At 52.1% G+C, this 20,807-nt stretch overlaps 5 protein-coding genes across 5 annotated transcripts; 2 read left to right on the forward strand and 3 right to left on the reverse strand.

Moving 5' to 3' along the window:
* Nucleotides 1–1,959: 1,959 nt before the first annotated feature.
* On the forward strand, nucleotides 1,960–4,945 carry BBA_05208 (glycosyltransferase family 35; the record flags this gene model as incomplete). Its single annotated transcript, XM_008600305.1, has 5 exons — nucleotides 1,960–2,110; nucleotides 2,292–2,612; nucleotides 2,668–2,921; nucleotides 2,987–3,496; nucleotides 3,548–4,945. 5 exons carry the CDS (start codon nucleotides 1,960–1,962, stop codon nucleotides 4,943–4,945), a joined length of 2,634 nt encoding a protein of 877 aa, XP_008598527.1.
* Nucleotides 4,946–7,734: 2,789 nt separating this feature from the next.
* Nucleotides 7,735–9,286, forward strand: BBA_05209 (mitogen-activated protein kinase; the record flags this gene model as incomplete). The annotated part of the gene is made up of 9 exons (XM_008600306.1): nucleotides 7,735–7,790; nucleotides 7,859–7,906; nucleotides 7,983–8,112; nucleotides 8,174–8,217; nucleotides 8,276–8,375; nucleotides 8,431–8,787; nucleotides 8,846–8,924; nucleotides 8,973–9,156; nucleotides 9,208–9,286. The coding sequence occupies 9 exons, from the start codon at nucleotides 7,735–7,737 to the stop codon at nucleotides 9,284–9,286; spliced, it is 1,077 nt and encodes a 358-aa protein (XP_008598528.1).
* Nucleotides 9,287–10,229: 943 nt separating this feature from the next.
* On the reverse strand, nucleotides 10,230–14,944 carry BBA_05210 (ABC transporter; the record flags this gene model as incomplete). The annotated part of the gene is made up of 2 exons (XM_008600307.1): nucleotides 10,230–14,712; nucleotides 14,859–14,944. The coding sequence occupies 2 exons, from the start codon at nucleotides 14,942–14,944 to the stop codon at nucleotides 10,230–10,232; spliced, it is 4,569 nt and encodes a 1,522-aa protein (XP_008598529.1).
* A 1,431-nt stretch (nucleotides 14,945–16,375) lies between these two features.
* BBA_05211 (uncharacterized protein) lies at nucleotides 16,376–17,022 on the reverse strand (the record flags this gene model as incomplete). The annotated part of the gene is made up of 2 exons (XM_008600308.1): nucleotides 16,376–16,622; nucleotides 16,754–17,022. The coding sequence occupies 2 exons, from the start codon at nucleotides 17,020–17,022 to the stop codon at nucleotides 16,376–16,378; spliced, it is 516 nt and encodes a 171-aa protein (XP_008598530.1).
* A 531-nt stretch (nucleotides 17,023–17,553) lies between these two features.
* On the reverse strand, nucleotides 17,554–18,625 carry BBA_05212 (ATP synthase F0; the record flags this gene model as incomplete). The annotated part of the gene is made up of 4 exons (XM_008600309.1): nucleotides 17,554–17,781; nucleotides 17,862–18,264; nucleotides 18,336–18,525; nucleotides 18,607–18,625. 4 exons carry the CDS (start codon nucleotides 18,623–18,625, stop codon nucleotides 17,554–17,556), a joined length of 840 nt encoding a protein of 279 aa, XP_008598531.1.
* Nucleotides 18,626–20,807: the final 2,182 nt, after the last annotated feature.

Here is a 20,807-nt window from a genome sequence, read left to right on the forward strand (position 1 = left end):
CATGGCTGGCATGGCTGGCTTTGTGCCACGGCGCTGCATGCGAGACGCCGACTGTGGAGTTTGGAGCACTTGCTGGGCAGCGATTCGCGCACCGACCATCTGTTGTCCTCTGGACTTCCTTTTACGACTTATTGATACGACGGCGGGTCTCCTTTTTTACATAATTCGACATGTCACGACACCGAATTGCTGCGACTAGGCTGTATGGATTGTTGCAGTTGGGGAGGACTGTCCTCATGGAATGGCGTTGACTGCTTTTTTGTCATTTCTTATTCCCTTGTCTCTTTTCTTTACTATAGCCCCGGCGCAGTAAGCATGGGCCGTCTTGTTTTTGCCGAATTGATGATTTTCTTTGTCTGGGAAGCGTATGCGATTGTCTGTATGGATGTACCTAATGCTACCTGCCATGTCTGCGAGAACATATCGGGCAGTCTTGATCGCCGGCGGCCGGTTCAGTCGAGCTGGAGCGTGCCTCGCTGACTGCTAGCGATGAATCGAATGAGAGAAGATTTGATACAAGGGGGCGAATGTAAAATTACGGGGGTGGTGCAAAGGGGGGTGAGTGAAATTATCAGATTGGCATGCACGTGGTATGCAATGTCTGATTTCTCATGGGGAACAGGAAAAAAGCCACGTACAGTCATGACTATCAGGGTGGGTGGCAATAATGCGATTGAAGGGCCACAGGTAGTTTTAACAGGCCGTTACAGATGTCTAGGGGTAACGTGATGAAAGCGCTTCGAGTGAAGGCTACGTGATGTGTTAATGTTTTGGTAAACATCTTTCCCGAACAAGTTGCGCGAGGAGCAAGTCAGTGGTTGGTAGACGGGCTTATTATGGGCATGATGGGTTGGTTCAAGGACAATATGGAGTAATAAGTAGCTCCCTAGCTGTAGTGGCGGAGGAGGGATGAGCGGTGGGGCAACAGGTATGAGGCCATTGTGCATGCTGCATGCGGCTTCATGCGTATTCAACTGACCGAGCGACATGGCAGCACAGCAGAATTGAATACAAGAAATAACCCCGGTCTAGGTGGATTTTCGAGTACGAATCATGTACGGGCATGGCTGGAACTCGGGTGCAGCGGATGTAGAATGGAGAGGAGGTGAGGGACTGCGCTTCCCGGGTATGATAGAAAAGCCATTCGTTAACTGCTGGCGAGTTGGCTGCGTACTGGTAACTAATTGTGTCCTTCTTTTGATATGAAGGAGAAAGCAAATAGATAAAAGGAGGGTCTTTTATAATATGTGAGTTAATTCGACAGAGATACTGCCATTCTCTTGTCGACTCGGGTTTTCGTCAACTTGGCAAATGTCCCAACGGAATCAAGGGCCGATTCCATCAGCAACTTGACCAAAACTTGACCAAGACTGGCGAGGTGATGTGCCCCGCCATAGCTTTCCCCTCCAACAGCTCCCCCACCAAAGACGGTCCAGACGCTCGTTGGATCACCGTCAAACGCCAACTATTTAGCTCCTTGATGCAGCCTTTGCCACTAGTTGGATGCCTGGGAGCTTGAAGACAAGCATGCACACATGTTGATGGCGCCGTGCAACCATTGACAACGCAGCAACCCATCCACCGCCTGCCGCAGCACGGGATGGCATGGCAACATGGCACAGGTAGCTCCTCCATACACCTGGAAAAGCGTTTGACGTTCTTTTAGCGGCCCAGCTAATAAGCTACCGGCTGTCAAGTGGTTCGCTGTCAGTGGTTCGATGGGCTGATACTTGAGGCGGTAGGTAGGTACCTCCCTTGGCTTTTGTGCCACCATCAGAACAAATACCAACCGACGGCACCTGTCGACAGCTCGCCTCTTTCCTCCCAAGCTCTCATCCCATTTTTATCCATCATCCTCCGTCCTCTTCCTAGCATATCGCCTCTTTTCAAGCGTTCTCCTTGACTTCTTCATCTACAAAATAGCATTGAAAGCATTGTCACGCATTGCATCGAGCAACCATGGCGTCTGAGCAAGCACTGCCTACCCGCCAGCGTCGCCCCTCCACCTCTGCTCCAATCGTCGACATCCAAGGTTCCGTCGGGCCCGCCGGCGTCTCGCGTCCCAAGCACAAGAGGACATTCACTGGCTTCGGCGCTGGCGAAATCAAAAGTGTTCAAGGCAAGCATTTTACCTACTGCTTTTAATTTCGCCATCGAACCTGGCTGCTCTTGGCACCCAGCTATCCAACTGCCATCCCCAGTCTAAGGCGGGGGCGGGGTTGGCTACCACCAACCATAAGAGCTTCTAGCGTCTTGATCATCCATCTGTTTGACTAACACGCCCTATGTAGCTTCCATCCCCGACCCTCAGCGCGCAGCCTGGGAGAAGCATGCTGTCAAGAGCTTCGAGGACCAGGATGGCTTCGAGCGCGAGGTCGTCCGTCATGTCGAGACCACCCTGGCCCGCAGCTTGTTTAATTGCGACGAAAACGCTGCCTATGCCGCGACCAGCCTAGCTTTCCGCGATCGCCTTATTACCGATTGGAACAAGACACAGCAGCAGCAAACATTCCGCGACTCCAAGCGAGTCTACTACCTCAGTCTCGAATTTCTTATGGGACGTGCTCTGGACAACGCCATGCTCAATGTTGGCCACAAAGACACTGCTAAAGGTAACATTATGCACCAGTTTCTCTATTTTCTTGTGCTTACAAAAGTTTGTTTTAGCTGGTCTCGCTGAGCTCGGGTTCAGAATTGAAGATGTCATAACCCAGGAGAACGATGCAGCTCTCGGCAACGGTGGCCTCGGCCGTCTCGCCGCTTGCTTCCTCGATAGCTTGGCTTCGCTCAACTATCCCGCCTGGGGCTATGGCCTTCGCTATCGCTACGGCATCTTCAAGCAGGAAATCATCGATGGCTACCAGGTGGAAGTTCCCGACTATTGGCTGGACTTTAACCCCTGGGAGTTTCCTCGCCATGATGTAACTGTCGACGCACGTTCTCTGCACACCTTTTCACAGTCTTCCACAACTAACACAGATGACAGATTCAATTCTATGGCAATGTCAGAAAATCAACCGACACGAATGGCAAGAATGTCTCGGTCTGGGATGGCGGTGAAGTTGTCCAGGCCGTTGCGTATGATGTTCCCATTCCGGGCTACGCAACACCCACCACCAACAACCTGCGCCTTTGGTCCAGCAAGGCTTCTGGAGGTGAATTTGACTTTCAAAAGTTCAACAATGGCGACTACGAAAGCTCCGTTGCCGACCAGCAGCGCGCCGAGACCATCAGCGCTGTGCTGTATCCCAACGACAACCTGGAGAGAGGCAAAGAATTGCGCCTAAAGCAACAATACTTTTGGGTCGCCGCCTCCCTCTTTGACATTGTCCGTCGCTTCAAGAAGTCCAAGCGCGGATGGAGCGAGTTCCCGGACCAGGTCGCCATTCAGCTGAATGATACCCATCCTACGCTCGCCATTGTTGAGCTGCAGCGCATTCTCGTCGACGTCGAAGGCCTTGAGTGGAACCAAGCTTGGGACATTGTTACCAATACTGTAAGTGAAATATGGCACAACTGCGATAGCATGGCACTAACTTGCCGCTAGTTTGGCTACACTAACCACACCGTACTTCCCGAAGCGCTCGAAAAGTGGCCTGTTGGCCTCTTGCAGAACCTTTTGCCAAGACATTTACAGATTATCTTCGATATCAACATGTTCTTCCTGCAGCATGTCGAGAAAAAATTCCCAGAGGACCGGGATATGCTACGTCGCGTTTCCATCGTTGAAGAGTCGCAGCCAAAGATGATTCGCATGGCTTACCTTGCCATTGTCGGCTCCCACAAGGTCAACGGTGTTGCTGAGCTTCACTCTGATCTCATTCAGACGACCATTTTCAAGGATTTTGTCGCCATCTATGGCCCAGACAAGTTTACCAATGTGACCAACGGCGTGACACCCCGCAGGTGGCTTCATCAGGCCAACCCTCGCCTGTCGGAACTGATTGCCAGCAAATGCGGGGGCAACGATTTCCTGACAGATCTTACCAAGCTGAGCAAGCTTGAGCAATTTGTGGGCGATAAGGAGTTCCGCAAGGAATGGGCGGAGATCAAGTACGCCAACAAGATTCGCCTGGCAAAGCACATCAAGAACACTCTTGGAGTGACTGTCAACCCTGCATCGCTCTTTGACATTCAAGTGAAGCGTATCCACGAGTACAAGCGGCAGCAAATGAACATTTTCGGAGTCATTCACCGCTACCTGACGCTCAAGAACATGTCTCCCGAAGAACGCAAGCAGCAGCTTCCGCGCGTCTCCATCTTTGGTGGAAAGGCCGCCCCCGGATACTGGATGGCCAAGCAAATCATTCATCTCATCAACTCGGTTGGGTCGGTGGTGAACAATGACGCTGATATTGGCGACTTGCTCAAGGTCATCTTCTTGGAAGACTACAACGTCAGCAAGGCTGAGATTATCTGCCCTGCATCAGATATCAGCGAGCACATATCCACTGCCGGAACCGAGGCCTCTGGTACCAGCAACATGAAGTTTGTTCTCAACGGCGGCCTCATCATTGGTACATGCGACGGAGCCAACATTGAAATTACAAGAGAAGTTGGCGAGAGCAACATCTTTTTGTTTGGTAACCTGTCAGAGGATGTGGAAGACCTGCGTCATGCTCACACATACGGCTCACACGCCATAGACTCAGACCTGGATGCCGTGTTCCAAGAGATCTCAAAGGGTACATTTGGAGCACCACACGATTTTGGAGCTCTGATTGCTGCCGTTCGTGACCACGGTGATTACTACCTGGTGTCGGATGATTTTCACAGCTACATCGAGACGCACCGACTTGTGGATGAGGCGTATCGCAACCAGGACGAATGGGTCTCCAAATGCATCACTGCAGTGGCCCGGATGGGCTTCTTCAGCAGTGATCGCTGCATTAACGAGTATGCTGACAGTATCTGGAACGTCGAGCCGCTGCCCATTAGAGAGTAATGGAAGAGCGGAGTTGACACGGATCAAAGTGAGGCGTGCAGAAATTTGAGCGCCTCGTGTTTCGGTCGTGACGGTTGGGATTGAAGAGTGAAGTAGCAGATTGATCTTATTTGTTTCAGCTGTGCGCATGCACTCATAGGTAGTCGTGAAGAATACGATGGACTGCTTTTGCTATGAGTACGAAGACGTGCGGCCCAAAACATTGGTACTGGTGGTGTTGAGGCTAACAATGATTATTATGCTCGCTTGACAAGCTAGTTAATAATGTAGTGGGGCGATGACACTGATGTTTCAGAGCCGATCTAGACACAAATGGCGATGGCTGCGCAACGGGCTTGCAGTAACTACCCGACTAGACATCGTGGGGCATCGACTAGTAAGAATCGAGCCAAAAAAAAAAAAGGAAAGAAGAGAAGTAAAAAAAAACGCTGGACCGGACGGTTCGCTCCGCAGAACAACTACGAGACGTAGAGGGCCCCAGCTCATTGTGCGGGCGGATGGCTGTTTTTGCTTCTTTGTTTGGAAAAATGCAGTGTCTGATTGATGGAATTCTGGGCCGCAGTTTGCATGAAATGCCATGTTGGTCAAGGAAGATGGGGGTATGACGACGTCGGCGCAGAGGCGTCGTGCAACTACTGGCAGATGAGAGGAAATGATGGCGCTCCTCCACATGGAGGGGGCCACGAGGGTTTTCTTTGGAGGGGTAGAAGCCAGCTGAAGTTGGGGTAGAAGTGTCATCTTTTGGGTGAGAGAGCGGCTCCCAGATGCCACATCACGTCACATGTCGCGGGGAAGGAATGGTGATGGCGGTTGCGAGATGCGAAGGACGGAAGAGACGAATTATTTATCATTTTCACAGTCTACGGACTACAGATCTCTACGGAGATGGACACATGAGATGAAGACGAGGAGGGTCGGTAAGACACCACCAGCAGACAAAAAAGGTGGCGCTGGCACCTATGGACCTTTTGTGACGGACGGTTTTGTCCTACTGGTCGTTGCAACTTGTTCCCGCAACCCGGCTGTCTGGTGCTGGTTGCTGAAATCTCGATCTTCAAAACAAGAGGGAAAGTGGACACTATTTTTTTTTCTTTCTTTTTTTTTCCTTGCCCCGCGCGTTACTTACGAGAAAGCTTGGAGCTCGGTCGGTGGTCGCCGCCAGGGCAGGCAGGTCCCTTTGTTTGGGCTTTTATTTCTCCGATGCCTACCTATGTTTCTGGGGAAGAGAGTTTCTCACGTCTTGTTGCTTTTTTGATTTTTCATCCTTTTTTCTGGGACAAATTCATGACTGTGCAAGATTTGTGTATTTCTTGGTACGTTTCCCCTTGTTCAATGCTTCTCGCAGAAGCTTTTATAGTGGGCAAATCTCCCCCCCCCAGGCGGGACTGCAGCGCTGCACAACCGAATTTGATGATTGCTTCTCTGCGACGCGGCTACTCTCCTTTTGCGATACTTTGACTAACAGTATTCTGGCTTTTTGCAGTGAGAAGAGATTAGCAGCATCTTGTTCAATAGAAGCTATATCTCAGCTTCGCCAAGTGACCACTCCGTACACGATCCCGTCTTGTCATTGCTACACCCGTTTGCGCACCTCCTCCAAAAGGTACGTAGAGCCCTTCTTTGACCTCTGCTTTCTTGGATTTTGGCCATCCTAGTAGCCTGCTATTCGCGACGGCTCGATCTCTCCGTCGTCTGATACGAGTTTCGGCCAATGGTAATCCATCTGCTCGCAGCATGGCGCCTCGGTCGCAATAGTGTGAGTGGCTGCAGCTGTCGCCGGGGCACAACGAAGAGTGCCGCGAGACCACAAAACGCCCCTCAACAAGGTCGCCCTCATCAGTGGGGAGATTGCTGAATCGAAGCAGCTCGTGCTAGTTGCTTGATCTTTTGCACTGGTTTCGGCGGTGCTGTGCTCTGATTGATGAGGAGACGCATCTTTGTCACGCTTCGGCTGGCGTGGAGTGGAATCGGGTATCGGCAGCTGCCTTGTCAGTTGGCATGCCAATCGCGCCGACTTGTCGTCGCTTTTTCACTGGCTACTGTGGCTGCCGCTGTACGTCGAGGCCGTCGACAACACGCCACCGACAGCGTTGCAGTACGACTGCACGGGCTTTCTTGCTGCGGGTAGCGTTGCAAAGCTTGTTTGGGCATCGCATTTTGCTTTTTACTTGACTGCTCTTTATTAAATATTGATTCTTGAGACGATCTACTGTCGCAAGACGAATTGTGGCCCTTCCTTTTTTTTTCTCGCTAACTGAAGTATGCGGCACTCTAGATCTTGTACGATCCCAACGACAGCGAAACTCTATATTCATCGGTCTCATTCTTACTTTGTAGCAACGACTGAATAATTAGCGACAAACTACAAAACTAGAACTGGTCCGGACCAGATTCCTTCAATAAAACGCCCACCCCGCCTCACAATTGGACCGCGTTGGAGCATCCGCCCGCCACACCCTGCGCTGCTGTACGCTGCTTCTGCACTGTTGCCCCGCCTTAGCCCACAGCCGCAAAAGTCAAGCTCCCCTCTATCAGCTGGCAATCCCACTTGAGTGCCTCATCGCCCTCGCATCCTTTCCTCCTCACCCTATTCGATCACCAATTTTGTCGCGCCTGGCCTCCCGAGGTATCGACTCGTCTTCATTCACCCTTTGCGTTGCCCCTCTGTGCATCCGTTTTGTCCCAATCGCCCTGGCCACGTCGCTACCCCGCGCCCCTGACCGCTCTACCCCCCTCTCAACTCCCGCATTTATTAAGCCGCGTTTTCTTGCCTTTGGCTGCCCCTCACAATGGCCGAATTTGTTCGCGCGCAGATCTTTGGAACGACGTTTGAGATAACGTCAAGGTGCGTATCTCATCATCTTCTTCGCCCGCCATTATTCCTTCGTCTCCGTTCATACTGACTCTTCTCAGATACTCTGACCTCCAGCCTGTTGGCATGGGAGCATTTGGTCTCGTCTGGTATGTTCTCTGCTGATTGCTCATCAACGCAGCCGTTCACGCAGTAGCGCCCCCATCCCTACTAACACAAGTTTAGTTCTGCCAGAGATCAGCTCACCAACCAAAATGTCGCCGTCAAGAAGATCATGAAGCCCTTCAGCACCCCGGTCCTGGCCAAGCGCACATACCGTGAGCTCAAATTGCTCAAGCATCTCCGACATGAAAATGTACCGAACCCTCGACCACCCGTACATAGCCTTCACAGTACTGATCGTCGTTCCTCTTCAGGTCATTTCTCTGAGCGATATCTTCATTTCCCCTCTCGAAGACATGTATGCGGCTTCCGCCCTCCCGTGTTTACCTCCAACGACGGTACTGACCCGACCGTAGCTATTTCGTCACCGAGCTCCTAGGAACCGACCTTCACAGACTCCTCACGTCGAGACCGCTCGAGAAGCAATTCATCCAATACTTTTTGTACCAGATCATGGTATGTTGCAAGACCAAACCATGTATCCCGATGTGATTAACGAGTCTTTGTCCAGCGCGGCCTCAAGTACGTCCACTCGGCTGGCGTCGTTCATCGTGACCTGAAACCAAGCAACATCCTCGTCAACGAAAACTGCGATCTCAAGATTTGCGACTTTGGCCTCGCTCGAATTCAAGACCCCCAGATGACGGGTTACGTTTCCACCCGATACTACCGCGCTCCTGAGATCATGCTCACATGGCAAAAATACGACGTCGAGGTCGACATTTGGAGCGCGGGCTGCATTTTCGCCGAGATGCTCGACGGCAAGCCCTTATTCCCCGGCAAGGATCATGTCAACCAGTTTTCCATCATTACCGAGCTTCTTGGAACACCCCCCGATGATGTCATCAACACCATTGCCAGTGAAAATGTACGTAGCGCGCTTCACCGTACCGGAAAGCATGATCATGATCGCTGACATACGACAGACTCTACGATTCGTCAAGTCGCTCCCCAAGCGCGAACGCCAACCCCTCCGCAACAAGTTTAAGAACGCGGACGATTCTGGTATGTGGTGAATTTAGCACTGCAGTGACTTCTACTAACAAGATATAGCGATCGATCTGATGGAGCGCATGCTCGTCTTCGACCCCAAGAAGCGAATCACGGCTGCCGAAGCGCTCTCACATGATTACCTCGCCCCCTATCATGATCCCACTGACGAGCCTGTTGCTGAGGAAAAGTTTGACTGGAGCTTCAACGATGCTGATCTTCCTGTTGACACATGGAAGATCATGATGTAGGAGAAAGCACTTGCGCTAGATCAACGAGATGCTAACTTGAGTTATAGGTACTCTGAAATTCTTGACTACCACAATGTCGAAGCCGGCGCATCCGGCCTGGAAGACGGCTCTGTTCCAGCACAATAGAGGAACTGACGAAAAGGAACAGAAAGCGGTTCAAACTGTGTTTGTTTGGATACAGTGGCATGGTAACAAAGTAAGCGGCAATCAGCTGCAATGCTAGGCGATAGCCGTCGGGGTGAATGAAGGATTCATGTGCAGCAGCGCGAGCTTCGACGCCCGACTGTTTTGCAACTGTATACGGCGTTAGGGGCTTGTTGGGGTTTTGTTCAGACATTATTGTAAGCTTTGTTTTCTGCGCATACACGGGGTGGTCGAATATACGAAATCAGACCACGGTAGTTATAGATACTGCTGCTGCTACAGTCATGCCTCTCTCTGTGATGATTCATGTGGCGTGCCAGAAGCGTTCAGCTTGGCTCGCAACAGGCCTTTGATGCAGATGCTTGGCAGCTGGCAGCAAACATGGACACCTCAAAGTCGAACGAGCCTATGAATCTAGATCTTACATGGTCTTTGTTGACACGTTGTTTGCTGATTTGTTCCTTTTTGGAGCATATGCCATTCGACCTTGCTTCTGTGCGGCACCAAGATCACAATGCAACACACTCGTCACAGAGCTGGTTCGCATCTACCAGACCTGCTATGCCTACTCGATGCTACCAGTCCCATCATGATGACTCACAAGCTGATTGGGAGGCCATGCCTCCAAAGTTTTTTGCAAAGATAAATGATGATAGAAAATGAAGAACGTCATCCAGAAATTGTCATTCTGCTCCTGCTCTGAAAGGGTATTACTGGCGGAATATAGACCAATCTGCTCCAATATCTACATGTATAAATCCGAGATATCTTGCCCAAAGTAACCCAACCCGTCGTACAAACATATTTTATATATCCCAAAAGCCCATCCACGGCAAAATCTCCATATACGGCAAACTTTTCATGCAAATCCTGCAAATCTGTACAATGCCTGTTTTCATATACATGTCATTCATAAAAGTCAGCCCTACTCTGCTGACTCAACCTCTGTTGTCGAAGACGGCGTCGACACGGCAATCTTGTCTTGCACGTTGAGAATCGTCTGGAGTTCATCCATCTCGCCGCTGTGGTAAATCATGTCGTAAAACAGACCTTTTGACTCAAACAAGTCCCTCGGCGAGCCATTCTCGACGACTCTCCCCGCACTCATAACCACCACGCTATCATAGTCGATTATGGTCCGCAGACGGTGCGCAATGGTGACGAGCGTGCGTGCGCCGCCGCCGTTGGCGCGCTCCATCTCGTCGCGCAGCACCTGCTGGATGCCGCGGTCCGTCTCGTAGTCCATGCTCGCCGTGGCCTCGTCGAGTAGCATCAGCTTGCTCTCGCGGATGAGCGCACGGCACAGCGACAGCACTTGGCGCTGGCCGTGGGAAAAGTTTTCGCCCTGCGCGTCCACGTCCGTGTCGAGCGAGATGCCCTGACTGGGGCTGCCGTTGTGGTCGGCGTCCGTGTCGGACGAGTAGTCGCTGCCGGAGAAGGAAGCGATGCCACGGCATTTTTCTAGCGCCTTTTCCAGGCGCTCGTAGGGGAGGAGTCCCGTGGGGTCGAGGTTGGAGGCCACGGTGCCGTTGAACAGCACAGCCTCTTGCGGGATAATGGTAAGACCTTTGCGTAAACGGTCGCGGGATACGTGCGTAATGTCCACGCCGTCGTAGAAGATCTGTCCAGAGACAATATGTGTAAAGCGAAGCAGCGAGAGCACAAGAGTACTCTTGCCAGAGCCGGTGCGGCCGACCACGGCTACCCGCTCGCCTGCTTTAAATTTGAGGTTGACGTCGGTAAGAATGTTGGGACCATCAGGGTCGTATCGAATTGTCACATTGCGAAACTCAATGTCGCCTCCGCGAGGCCAGTTTTTCGGGATAACCTTTGTCTCGTCATCCGCGTAGTCGTCCTCGTCAGGATACGACGTATCGTGAGCATTTTCGGGCTCCAGCTTGACGTATTCCTTGACACGGTGGAAGCTCTGAATCTCAACCTCGAGATCGTTCATGGCGCGAACCAGCATCAGGATCGTTTGGTTCAGACCATTGGCATTGGTGAGCGAGAAGCCTACCAAGCCAGCGCCAACCAGTCCAGCCTGACTAATAGCAATGACACCAGCGGCCAAAGCGACCAACGACGTCACGAAATCAACACGGACAGCCACCCAACGGTTGCAATTGTAGTTAGTTTCCGATGCCGCCGACCATACTCGCAGCTTAGCGGCCAACTCCTTGCCAAATTCCTCGCCCTTGCCCTCTCGGGCACGAATGACAGCCAACCCCGCAAGAGTATCCGCAAATTGGGAAAAGACAGGCGACTGTGAGGAGGATGTAAGTCGCTTCAGCACGACAGCAGTTCGCGTGTACATTTCACCAATGACGACGCCAAAGAGGCAGGTAAAGAAGGCTGGAATCATGAAGATGGGCATAATGGAGCTAATGGCGGCAATGCGGAAGAAGAGCATCATGATGGCATCAAGTGCCGATCTCAGAAGTTGGCTAAGCATGCCATCAATGGAGGCCATATCGCCAGAGAAGCGGTTCGTGATGCGACCGACGGGAATAGTGTTGAACCAGGAAAGAGGAACGCTCATGATGGCGCGAATAAAGTCATTGTGCAGCTTGCGAGCGGCGCGCCATGCACCCCACTCAAACATGACAATGATGAAGCCAAAGCTGAGAAGTTCCAGAAAAGTAAAGGCAGCAAAGATGCCCATGTAGTAGGCAATATCCACATAACCCTTCTTGTTATAAGCCTCAACCCAGACAGATAGCCAAAAGGTGCCTCCGAAGAAGAATATGTTGCTCAGGAAAAGACCGACAATGCAAGAGATGCCGAATATGGGACTGCCAAAGTAGCCCATATATTCCACGAAGGTCAGTCTGCCGACCTTGCCAGAGGCCCTCATCTCCTGATTGACGAGGTCTTTAGTGGCAGCGCCATTAGCAGGTTTGCGACCGGCAATCTCGGCATCTCCGTCTGCGATGAGGTCGGCTTCCATAGGAGTTTCTGTGTCGCCATCTTCATCGCCATCGCCGCCGAGAACTTCGGCAATGGTGATAGGACGCCTAACGGCACCGATATTGGCTTCAGCATTGACGACGCGACCCTTGTCCAGAGAGATGGCATAATCGGCCTGAGACGAGATCCACGGAATCTGGGTCACCAGGACGGTAGTTCTGCCTTTGAGCAAGTTGGAGCAAAAGGCGCGCTTCCAGACGCCGGCTGAGGTCTTGGCATCGAGAGCGGAGAAGATGTCATCCAGGAGGATGAGAGAGGCACCAGAGTACAGAGCTCGTGCTAATGCCACGCGAGCCTTTTGGCCACCGGACAGGGAGGTGCCGTTTTCGCCAACAATAGTTTGGTCCTTGAGTGGGAGTTCATGAAGGTCGGTGAGCAGACAGCAAGCCTCAAGGACGCGGTTATATCTAATGCGATCCATGGGGCTGCCAAATAAGACGTTATTTTGAATAGTGTCATTCTGGAGCCATGCTGTCTGAGAAGCATAGGCAATATCAGAAGGTGCTGTGACAGCACCAGCTTCCAGGTACGTCTCACCCAGGATAGCCATGAGTAGAGTCGACTTTCCGCTGCCGCTTTGGCCAGTGACCACATTCAAGCCACCCTCGACAAAGTTGAGAGAGATATTCTCGAGACTAAAGACGGCCTTTTTGTTACGGCGAAACGAAGCGTTGATGATGCGAAGAGGCCCGACGGGGTACTCGACTAGAGGTACGGCGGTAGCAAAGAATCTGTCGAGACGGCCAAAGGCAACAATGGCACCGGCAAACGAGCGACTGAGTGCACTAGCCATCATGATGTTTCGGCGAATATTCTTGACGAGAAAGACGGTAGTGAATGCAGTGGAAGCGTCAAGGCGACGATCACCCACACCAACGTAGAGACCAAACATGACTAGAAGAGAAAGAAAGGGAAAGGCCTGGGTCACTTGGTTGATGACAGTCTGCAGGACAGCAATGTTCCAGAGTCCCTTTTGCTCCCTAGCTCTAGCGGCAACGATTTTGTTAGTAATAGCGTCTTCCCAGGCAAAGAACTTGATGGCACGAATGGAAGCGAGATACTCGGTGACGAGGGAGATTCGGGCGTCTTGAGTTTTACGCACAACAATTTGCGTCTTGTACATGATTCTTGAGAGCCAAAAAGAGATGGGGGTGGCTAGAATAAGGACTGCGGTACCGACGAGGGAGACCCATCCGAGCATCTGGTAGAGACCGACAAGAGAGATGATTGTTCCAGCAGGGACGCCAACAAAAACCATCATGACGTCTCTGGCACGGAAAACGGCGTCGACATCGGCAGCCATGAGATTGGCGAGTCGTCCAGCGGAAGTACTCTTTTGAGTTTTGGCAGAGGATTCCTTCTTGGCATCGCCGCTGCGCTTTGCGCTCTGAAAAGGGTCATCTTCTAGTTCCATGGATTCCAGGGCCTTGTGATAGAGTTCTTGGGTCATGGCCGACTTGATGCGCACAATAAGGCGGGTCGAGGTGAAGACGTACTGCTGGAAGAGCAGAGAGCGCGTGAGGGGGCCGAGAAAGACCATGGTGAGCCAGACCCAGGGGCGGTATGTGGCAATAGTCGGGACATCTAGGTATTCGAGGAGCTTGAACATGCCAAACGGGGCAACATTCTCAACGGCAAAGGCGGAGCCTGCCCAGAAAGCCATGAGGGCGAGCTCGGAGCGCTGAAAGCGGAGCGACGTCCACATAGTGGACTTGCTCAAGGAGCGGGCATGTTGGATCTTGCGTAAGAGATAGAGAGGCTCGTCATACCAGGCCAATTTTGGAACAGCGGATGCGTCGAGACGACCACGAGTCCCCTTCCAGACGATGGGGGTCAGCCATTCGTACGAGCAAAAGTAGTTGAACCAGCTAACGGTCTCTTCGGGGGCGGGCTCCTTGTTGGGATCGTAGTCGGGTATGCTGTAGGGAAGCTGGGGTGGCAGCCACTCGGTCGGGGTAGCGGCGGCAACAATGACGGCGGCGACAAGAGAGACAAGGGCACCGCGCACGCCATGATCGGAGGAGCAGTCGTAGCGCAGCTGGGCGCATGGCAAGTACTCGGAGACGGCTAGAAGAGCGAGGGTAGCCAGCAGAACCAAGTTGACATGGTATAGAATGCGACGACGCCATTGGAGAGTGCAGCTGAGGCGGATGAGGCCCAGGCCAAAGACGTAGGCGGTGAGCGTAGCAATGGGCAGGTGGTGGGGGTTGTCGACGTATGCGCGGATCAGGAAGGCGAGGGCGGAAGCTCTGCAGAGCTGGGAAACAATCTCGTAGGGCCATTTGATGGCGGAAGCCGGGTTCTTTGAGGTGACGGGGTGTTGCTGGCGGCGAAGTATGACGGTAAGGGCCAGGATCAAGAGCGAGAGGAGGAGAGTGGCGGCTTGCAGGCGGCCGGAGCGGGCGTAGTCGCAGACTTGCTTGATCCATTGCAGAAGCGGCCTTGAGGGATACGTTTCAACGTCACTGTAGATGGGAAGAGAAGAAGGGGCCTGTTAGATATTTGCGATGAGAGAGAGTGCGCCAGCTTCGCGCGACGAGTGCGGCGCGGCGCAAGGGCAGGCCAGGGCAGACGAGGTGAGGCTCACCTGGGGAGGGCATGTGGATGGGGCCGGAGGACAATGGGCGAAAAGGGCGAAAAGGTGCTAAGCTGGAGAGTGTCGAGGGGCTCCATGACGACGTCCATGGCGCGGTACGTGTCTGAGCCAGCTGCAGAGGCCAGACTCGGTACGCTTTGGAGGGTGAACTGGAATTCCCTTTGAGGGGAGAAGAAGAGGAAGGGCCGGGTACGTCTTGAAACGAAGTTGATATGACAAACGAAAAAAGTCGGGGCCGGCTAACGGGGCAGGCAGGGAGAGGCGGCGGGCGGAATAGCGGGCGGACAGAAGATGCATCAGGGGACAGCAGGTAAATCAGCGGGGTTGAACCGCCGAAAAGTCGACTTTGGCGGGGGTGAGTTGGCCTTGTAAAAGGCTGCACCTACCTAGGAAGTGAAGGTGAAGAGTAGGCTTATACCGACCTAGGTAGGTATCCACTGTGAATGTTTCTGAATATCCGCCAAATGTCCGCTGGTCGGATACAACAGCCGGCCTGCAAACGGGCCTGCAAACGGGCCTGCAAACGGGCCTGCAAACGGGCCTGTAAATAGCTTGCAAAGGGGCCCTTGTACAAATGAATATCTGGGCTACCCGAGTGCTGTTGCAAGGATGAGATGAGAGCAAAACTAAAACACCTCAAGAACAAATCATATTTAGGTACGATTTAGCCTAGTAAGAGAAACGGCATACGGAGTTCATTACACAACTCGTCTGCATACACACCCAAAACACCCACGGGCCACAACCACGTCCCGACGTGGCGGCGGGGGCGGGGACCCGGCCATGTCGTTCACCTCTCTTGATAATACTAGTTCAAGTACGGAGTACGATTCACGGCTTTCCATCACGTCGATGGGAGCCGTACCCAGAGATAGGTACGCTTCTCCACGTATGCTTACCTCCACGTACGTTATTTCTTATCGAGTCCTATGTACCTTTTCTCTGCCGAGCATTCAACGACCGAGCTCATGGCCCGGAGCCGTCTCGGAATGCCCACCCAGTTCCAACAGATTCGGTAGTTGGCACTCATCTTCAGTTATATAGTACCACCAAAACAACCCTTCAGCAGCAGCTCGAATTTCATGCCATGAGCATTTAAAGCCATCATCCGACACAGCCGCTCATTGCCTTTGAATTCAAAAGATGGTGACAACAGTTTCCACCCTGACACCACACCACCTTGTGCCCAACGCCGCCCCGGCCCATTTCCTCCCCAGCCCCAGGGTACTCTATCCGGTGACGCGGACGCGTTCCTGCGCTGCGGCCCATCACCAACTGCCTGCCTGCCTGCCTGCCTGCCTGCCTGCCTGCCTGCCTGCCTACCTCATTATAGAAGTTTTGCTACTGTTTGATTTCACGCCCGGAAAAAAAAAGAATTTAACCATTTCAAACAGTTAATTCATGTCGTCATTGTCGTCATCAATAGTGTACAAAATTTATCGTATACAAAGCTCGTACAATTCTCTTCTCACACGAAGACACACCGTTCATGCCCCTCCCTATCCTCCTCATCTCGTCACGCTCGGGTCATGCGCCAGGCACACCGCCGTCGCGTAGTCGCCATCATGACTTATTGAAATCATGGCACTCTCATCCTCCCCGGCTCCTCCTTCCCCCGCCCTTATCCTTGCGACCGGCGGCCCGCTGCCCAGCGTCTCCGTGCGGGCAGCCACGGCGCGCCTTTCAATGACGATGTCGTGAAAGGTGAGCTGCCTATGCGTGTGCGCCTTGATGGCGGCTTCCTTGGCGGCGAATCTATACAGCTCAATTTTTTTTTTTCATCCCATTAGAACGCAATTTTGCCCTCAGTCACCGTCAAACCGTTTCGTCATGTCAAGGCTGGAAAAGAAGAACGGAAAAAAAGAAGAGAGAAGAAAAAAACGCACCGTCCGGCCATAAACGCCGCCGCCTTCCACCCCTCCGGGTCCCGCACCGACACCGCCGAGTCCTCCGCGCGCTCGCTCTCTGGCATGCTCGTCGGCTTCAATGGCAGCGTGCTTGCCAGCGCGGCGAACCGCGGCCGCTCCTCGTGAGCCAGGATGCGGTTGACGAAGCGCGTCGCTCGCGGCGTAGCCAGGATGCCGTACACGCGCGAAATCTGGCAAATGTCCGTTCCCACGTTGAGCGGCAGCGGGAACGCACGCAGCGGTTTCATATTTATGACTAATTTTGTTAGAGCCACTCGTATGTGTTGGATCTGTTGTGGATGCTTTTATAGAGTCACTTACAAAGTGTTGGAGTTGAAAAGTGGCGAATGCAGTAATCTGCGGTTGTGTGGACTCGATCAACACCACGCAGTTGAGATACAAGACGATAACGTATCGTATTTACTGGCAAGTGCCGTTTCATTGGTTTAAATTAGCGCATCTGCACTGACCCACTTGCATCGAAGCTCCGTCCAAGCCCAGTGACATCAATTTCAACGTAGCATAACCATATTCATGGAAATAGTATCGTCAAGTAAACCCAAAACTAGCAAGACAGATGAAATTCGATCATTGATACACAAAACATTATTCTCATTCATTTCCAAACATTCGGCATTGCGTTGCACAAAGCCAACGCGAGTTGGCTATCCAAATAACACCGTCGTAATACAGCTCTCGAGCACCAAAGGGACGAGGTGAAACAGCGTTTTCCAGTGTGGTTCGGGTTGGAGGTATCCCTTTCAGGTCGATTTGCATCTTTACTCGTTGAGAAGAGGAGCGCGCTCGGCATCGGTGACCTCGGTGCGCTTTCTCCAGCGAATATCACGGCCAGTCCAGACGGGCACGGCGACACCCAGAGTGGCGAGGAAGAGGATGGCCATGATGGTAAAGGCAAAAATCCACTGAAGCGCGATAATGTGTCGGGTAAACTGAGCCACACCAATGGCCGCAGCGAGGACGGAAAGCGAAAAACTCATGGTGTAATCCTGGAAAAGAAAAAAAATGTCAACACACCGCTTACTCGACAGACTTGACTAAGACGGCCAATGAGTCGGGCTGAACTTACATTGTAGACGCCGAGGAAAAAGAGGCCAAAGGCGAGTAGGGACCAGATGAAGATGTTGGCAAAGACGCGCGCCACCAAGCTCTCCTGGTGCGGCACCATGATGGCGCCGTTCCAGTAAATGGCGACAAAGGTCCATGCGAGCGGGCCCGAGACGACGGGGGCGTGAATGAAGCGCGCGTACGTGTTGTGGCGAAAGTAGAGCGAGACGAGGTTGATCAAATTGAGAATGAGCACCACCTCGGCCCAGTGGAAATGAGTGCGGGCAAAGAGGTAGACAAAGAGGGCGTGCAGCAGATTGTTGACGATGAAATGACTGCCGACGCTCGAGGCGGCGTTGACAATCTCGGGCTTGCCAGAGAAGAGGTGCCCGACGTAGCCAACCTGGAGGGCAAAGAGGACGATCCTGGGGAACTCGTTAGTGGATTAATTATTTTCAAGCAGTGTGAACGAAATAGGAGTGGTGATTAAACGCACCAGAAGATTGAGGCAATGACAGAATTCATGGTAAAGGCGCTCCGGTGGTGGTAGTTGATGTCCCAGATGCGGCCGTGGTACGTGTACCAGACTGAGACGAAGACGGAGAGGGCCCAGGTGAGGAGAGTGAGCACCTTGTAGGTGGTGACGGCGGCAGTCGAGTGCGACTCGCGCCGGCTAAAGGGATTGTCTGATGAGAATGATTGATTAGCTTTTCCCATGATTGTCCGTGTGAAATTTTTTTTTTTTTTTCCTTCGCGTCAAGGCATACAGCGGTTGATGTTGGCCATTGTGGCGTCGTTTAGCTAACTCTGTGAGCAGCGTGTAAGAGGAATAGCTAGGTAGGTATCAAGTTATCCGGAGAATGGTTGGAAGAGCAACTACGATGAGTTGCCTCTTATTTCGTTGATGCAACGATGCAAAAAGAAGTAAAATGATGAAAGATGAAGGATGAAGGATGGAAGATGGAGGGGGGCAAAAGAAACAGGGCGGCAAGAAAGAGGGGAGAGCACAGAAAAAAGTGAGGAGGTGGTGCAGATGCAGTGGCAGGTTATTAATGACTGGGTGCGCGCGGGAGGGAGCCGGATGAGGATGGGATGGTCATGGTCTGGACCTTGGATGACGTCGTATTTTTATTTTGTTGGCCTTGCGAGCCAGTAGCTTGGATCGTCGCTGTAGCCTAGTGAAAGCTGTACTTCCTGCCTTGCATTCTTCTTTTTTTCCTTCTCTACGGATACCTATCTGCTTTAGTTGCACCATGGCATCAATCACTGATTAATCAGTCACTGCCTGTTTGCATGTACGTAGTAGGTAGGTAAATGAATATCTAGCTCAATGGCCATCAAGGTCGGCAGCTGGCAGCTGGCAGCTCATCACCAAAACAACAATCTCTCCTTGTCCCTTTTTTTCTTGTCAATATAATAAATATCCCAGACCCGATGCATCCTCGCATGCGAATACCGACAGTTCATTCTCCCTTGTCCGCCGGCAGCTGTCCAGTCCTCAAATCACACGCCAACGATCAAGGTCACTCAAACCCTTGTCCCAGGCGAGCGGGGGGTGGGTGGCCTGCGCGTCTGTGCAAGTCGTCGTCCATCACCTGTTTTTTCCCTTTCCACCCCGCTACTTTTCTATTTTAGCTACCACAATCATTCTGTACCTACCCATGATGATGCATGCATGAATGAACTGACTGGGCAAAAAAAAAAAAAAAAAAGCTTGGACAGCGTTACATTTCGCCTTTTATTGCTGTTTCTTTTCATAGCTGCCTCGGTTACAAAGCTCCTCGTCGCATTATTACCGCAAGATTGAAGAGAAACAGACAAAAAAAAAAAGAAGAGGCCTCTCGCCCCCGCCCATTAAATCCGTACATACACATACAATTGTTCATGTACTCCATAGGTACACAACGCACAGCAGAGGGGGCCCCCGGACGCGCAAACGCAAACCATGAATCAACTAGGCCTAGGAGCTGGCAATGTTTCAAGCCACAATTGATCAAGGTCCCAAGTCACCGTTAACGATGCCTTTTGCCCTCTTGCCCTCTCACCTTTCTCTCCCTCTCTTCTTTTCAATTGCCCCCAGAACTTCGCCCTGCTTTGGTCGAATTCTCCCCGTTGCCCATGCACCGCTTCCACTAAATCCGGGTACGCATTCCCTCTCCTCCTCTCAACCTCTTGGAAATACCGTATCTCCTGCAGCCACATGTACCCCAAAGTATAACACGCGTCCTTCTTCCTTCTTCCTTGGCTCCGGACTCATCGCCGATGTCGAGCGGTAAGCACCAATATTTTTCTTTGTGGCTGCCCTCAGCTCTTCATCTCGTCGCCACCACACACAATCTCAGACGTCAGTTTGACGTTGATGACCCCACCAAACCCAAACGTCATCAGACACATGGGAGCAGTCTTTGATGTTTGTTTTCACATTTTTTTTTGAGCTTGCAGATGCTGGATGCTAAATAATTTTAAAGATGCCCATTCCCCATCACTGCCCTCCAATCTCTACTGTACTTGGCCAAGCGAGCCCTAACCCAGCATTTACCGTTCTCGGCGCACCTCGGCCCCTCAAACTACTTTTTCCATCTAACCCTCCAGAAACATTTGTGTGTAGCTCACTAGCTGATTTCCACAACCACACACCCTCTCTTCGAATTGTCCGACGAGCTTATTACACGCATCTTTAATTTTCCGATGAGCCCATCACACACACCCTCAGGTCCTATCACGCAACGCTTCCCCGGACTTGTGGAGACACGATATAACGGCCGCTCCCCGATCTTCTCCACTCCCTCACACGTCCTCGTACCACACAACACTTCTTTAAACAAGGTACCCATCGCATCGCATCGCACAACACAACACAACACAACACAGCACAGCACAGCACAGCACAACCTGGATAACGTAACAAAATATTTCATTCATTGTACATGTATATAAAATGCCAAGTGACAAAAGGAACCCAATTACA

Source organism: Beauveria bassiana (assembly GCF_000280675.1).
Source record: "Beauveria bassiana ARSEF 2860 unplaced genomic scaffold BBA_S00013, whole genome shotgun sequence".
NCBI lineage: Eukaryota > Fungi > Ascomycota > Sordariomycetes > Hypocreales > Cordycipitaceae > Beauveria > Beauveria bassiana.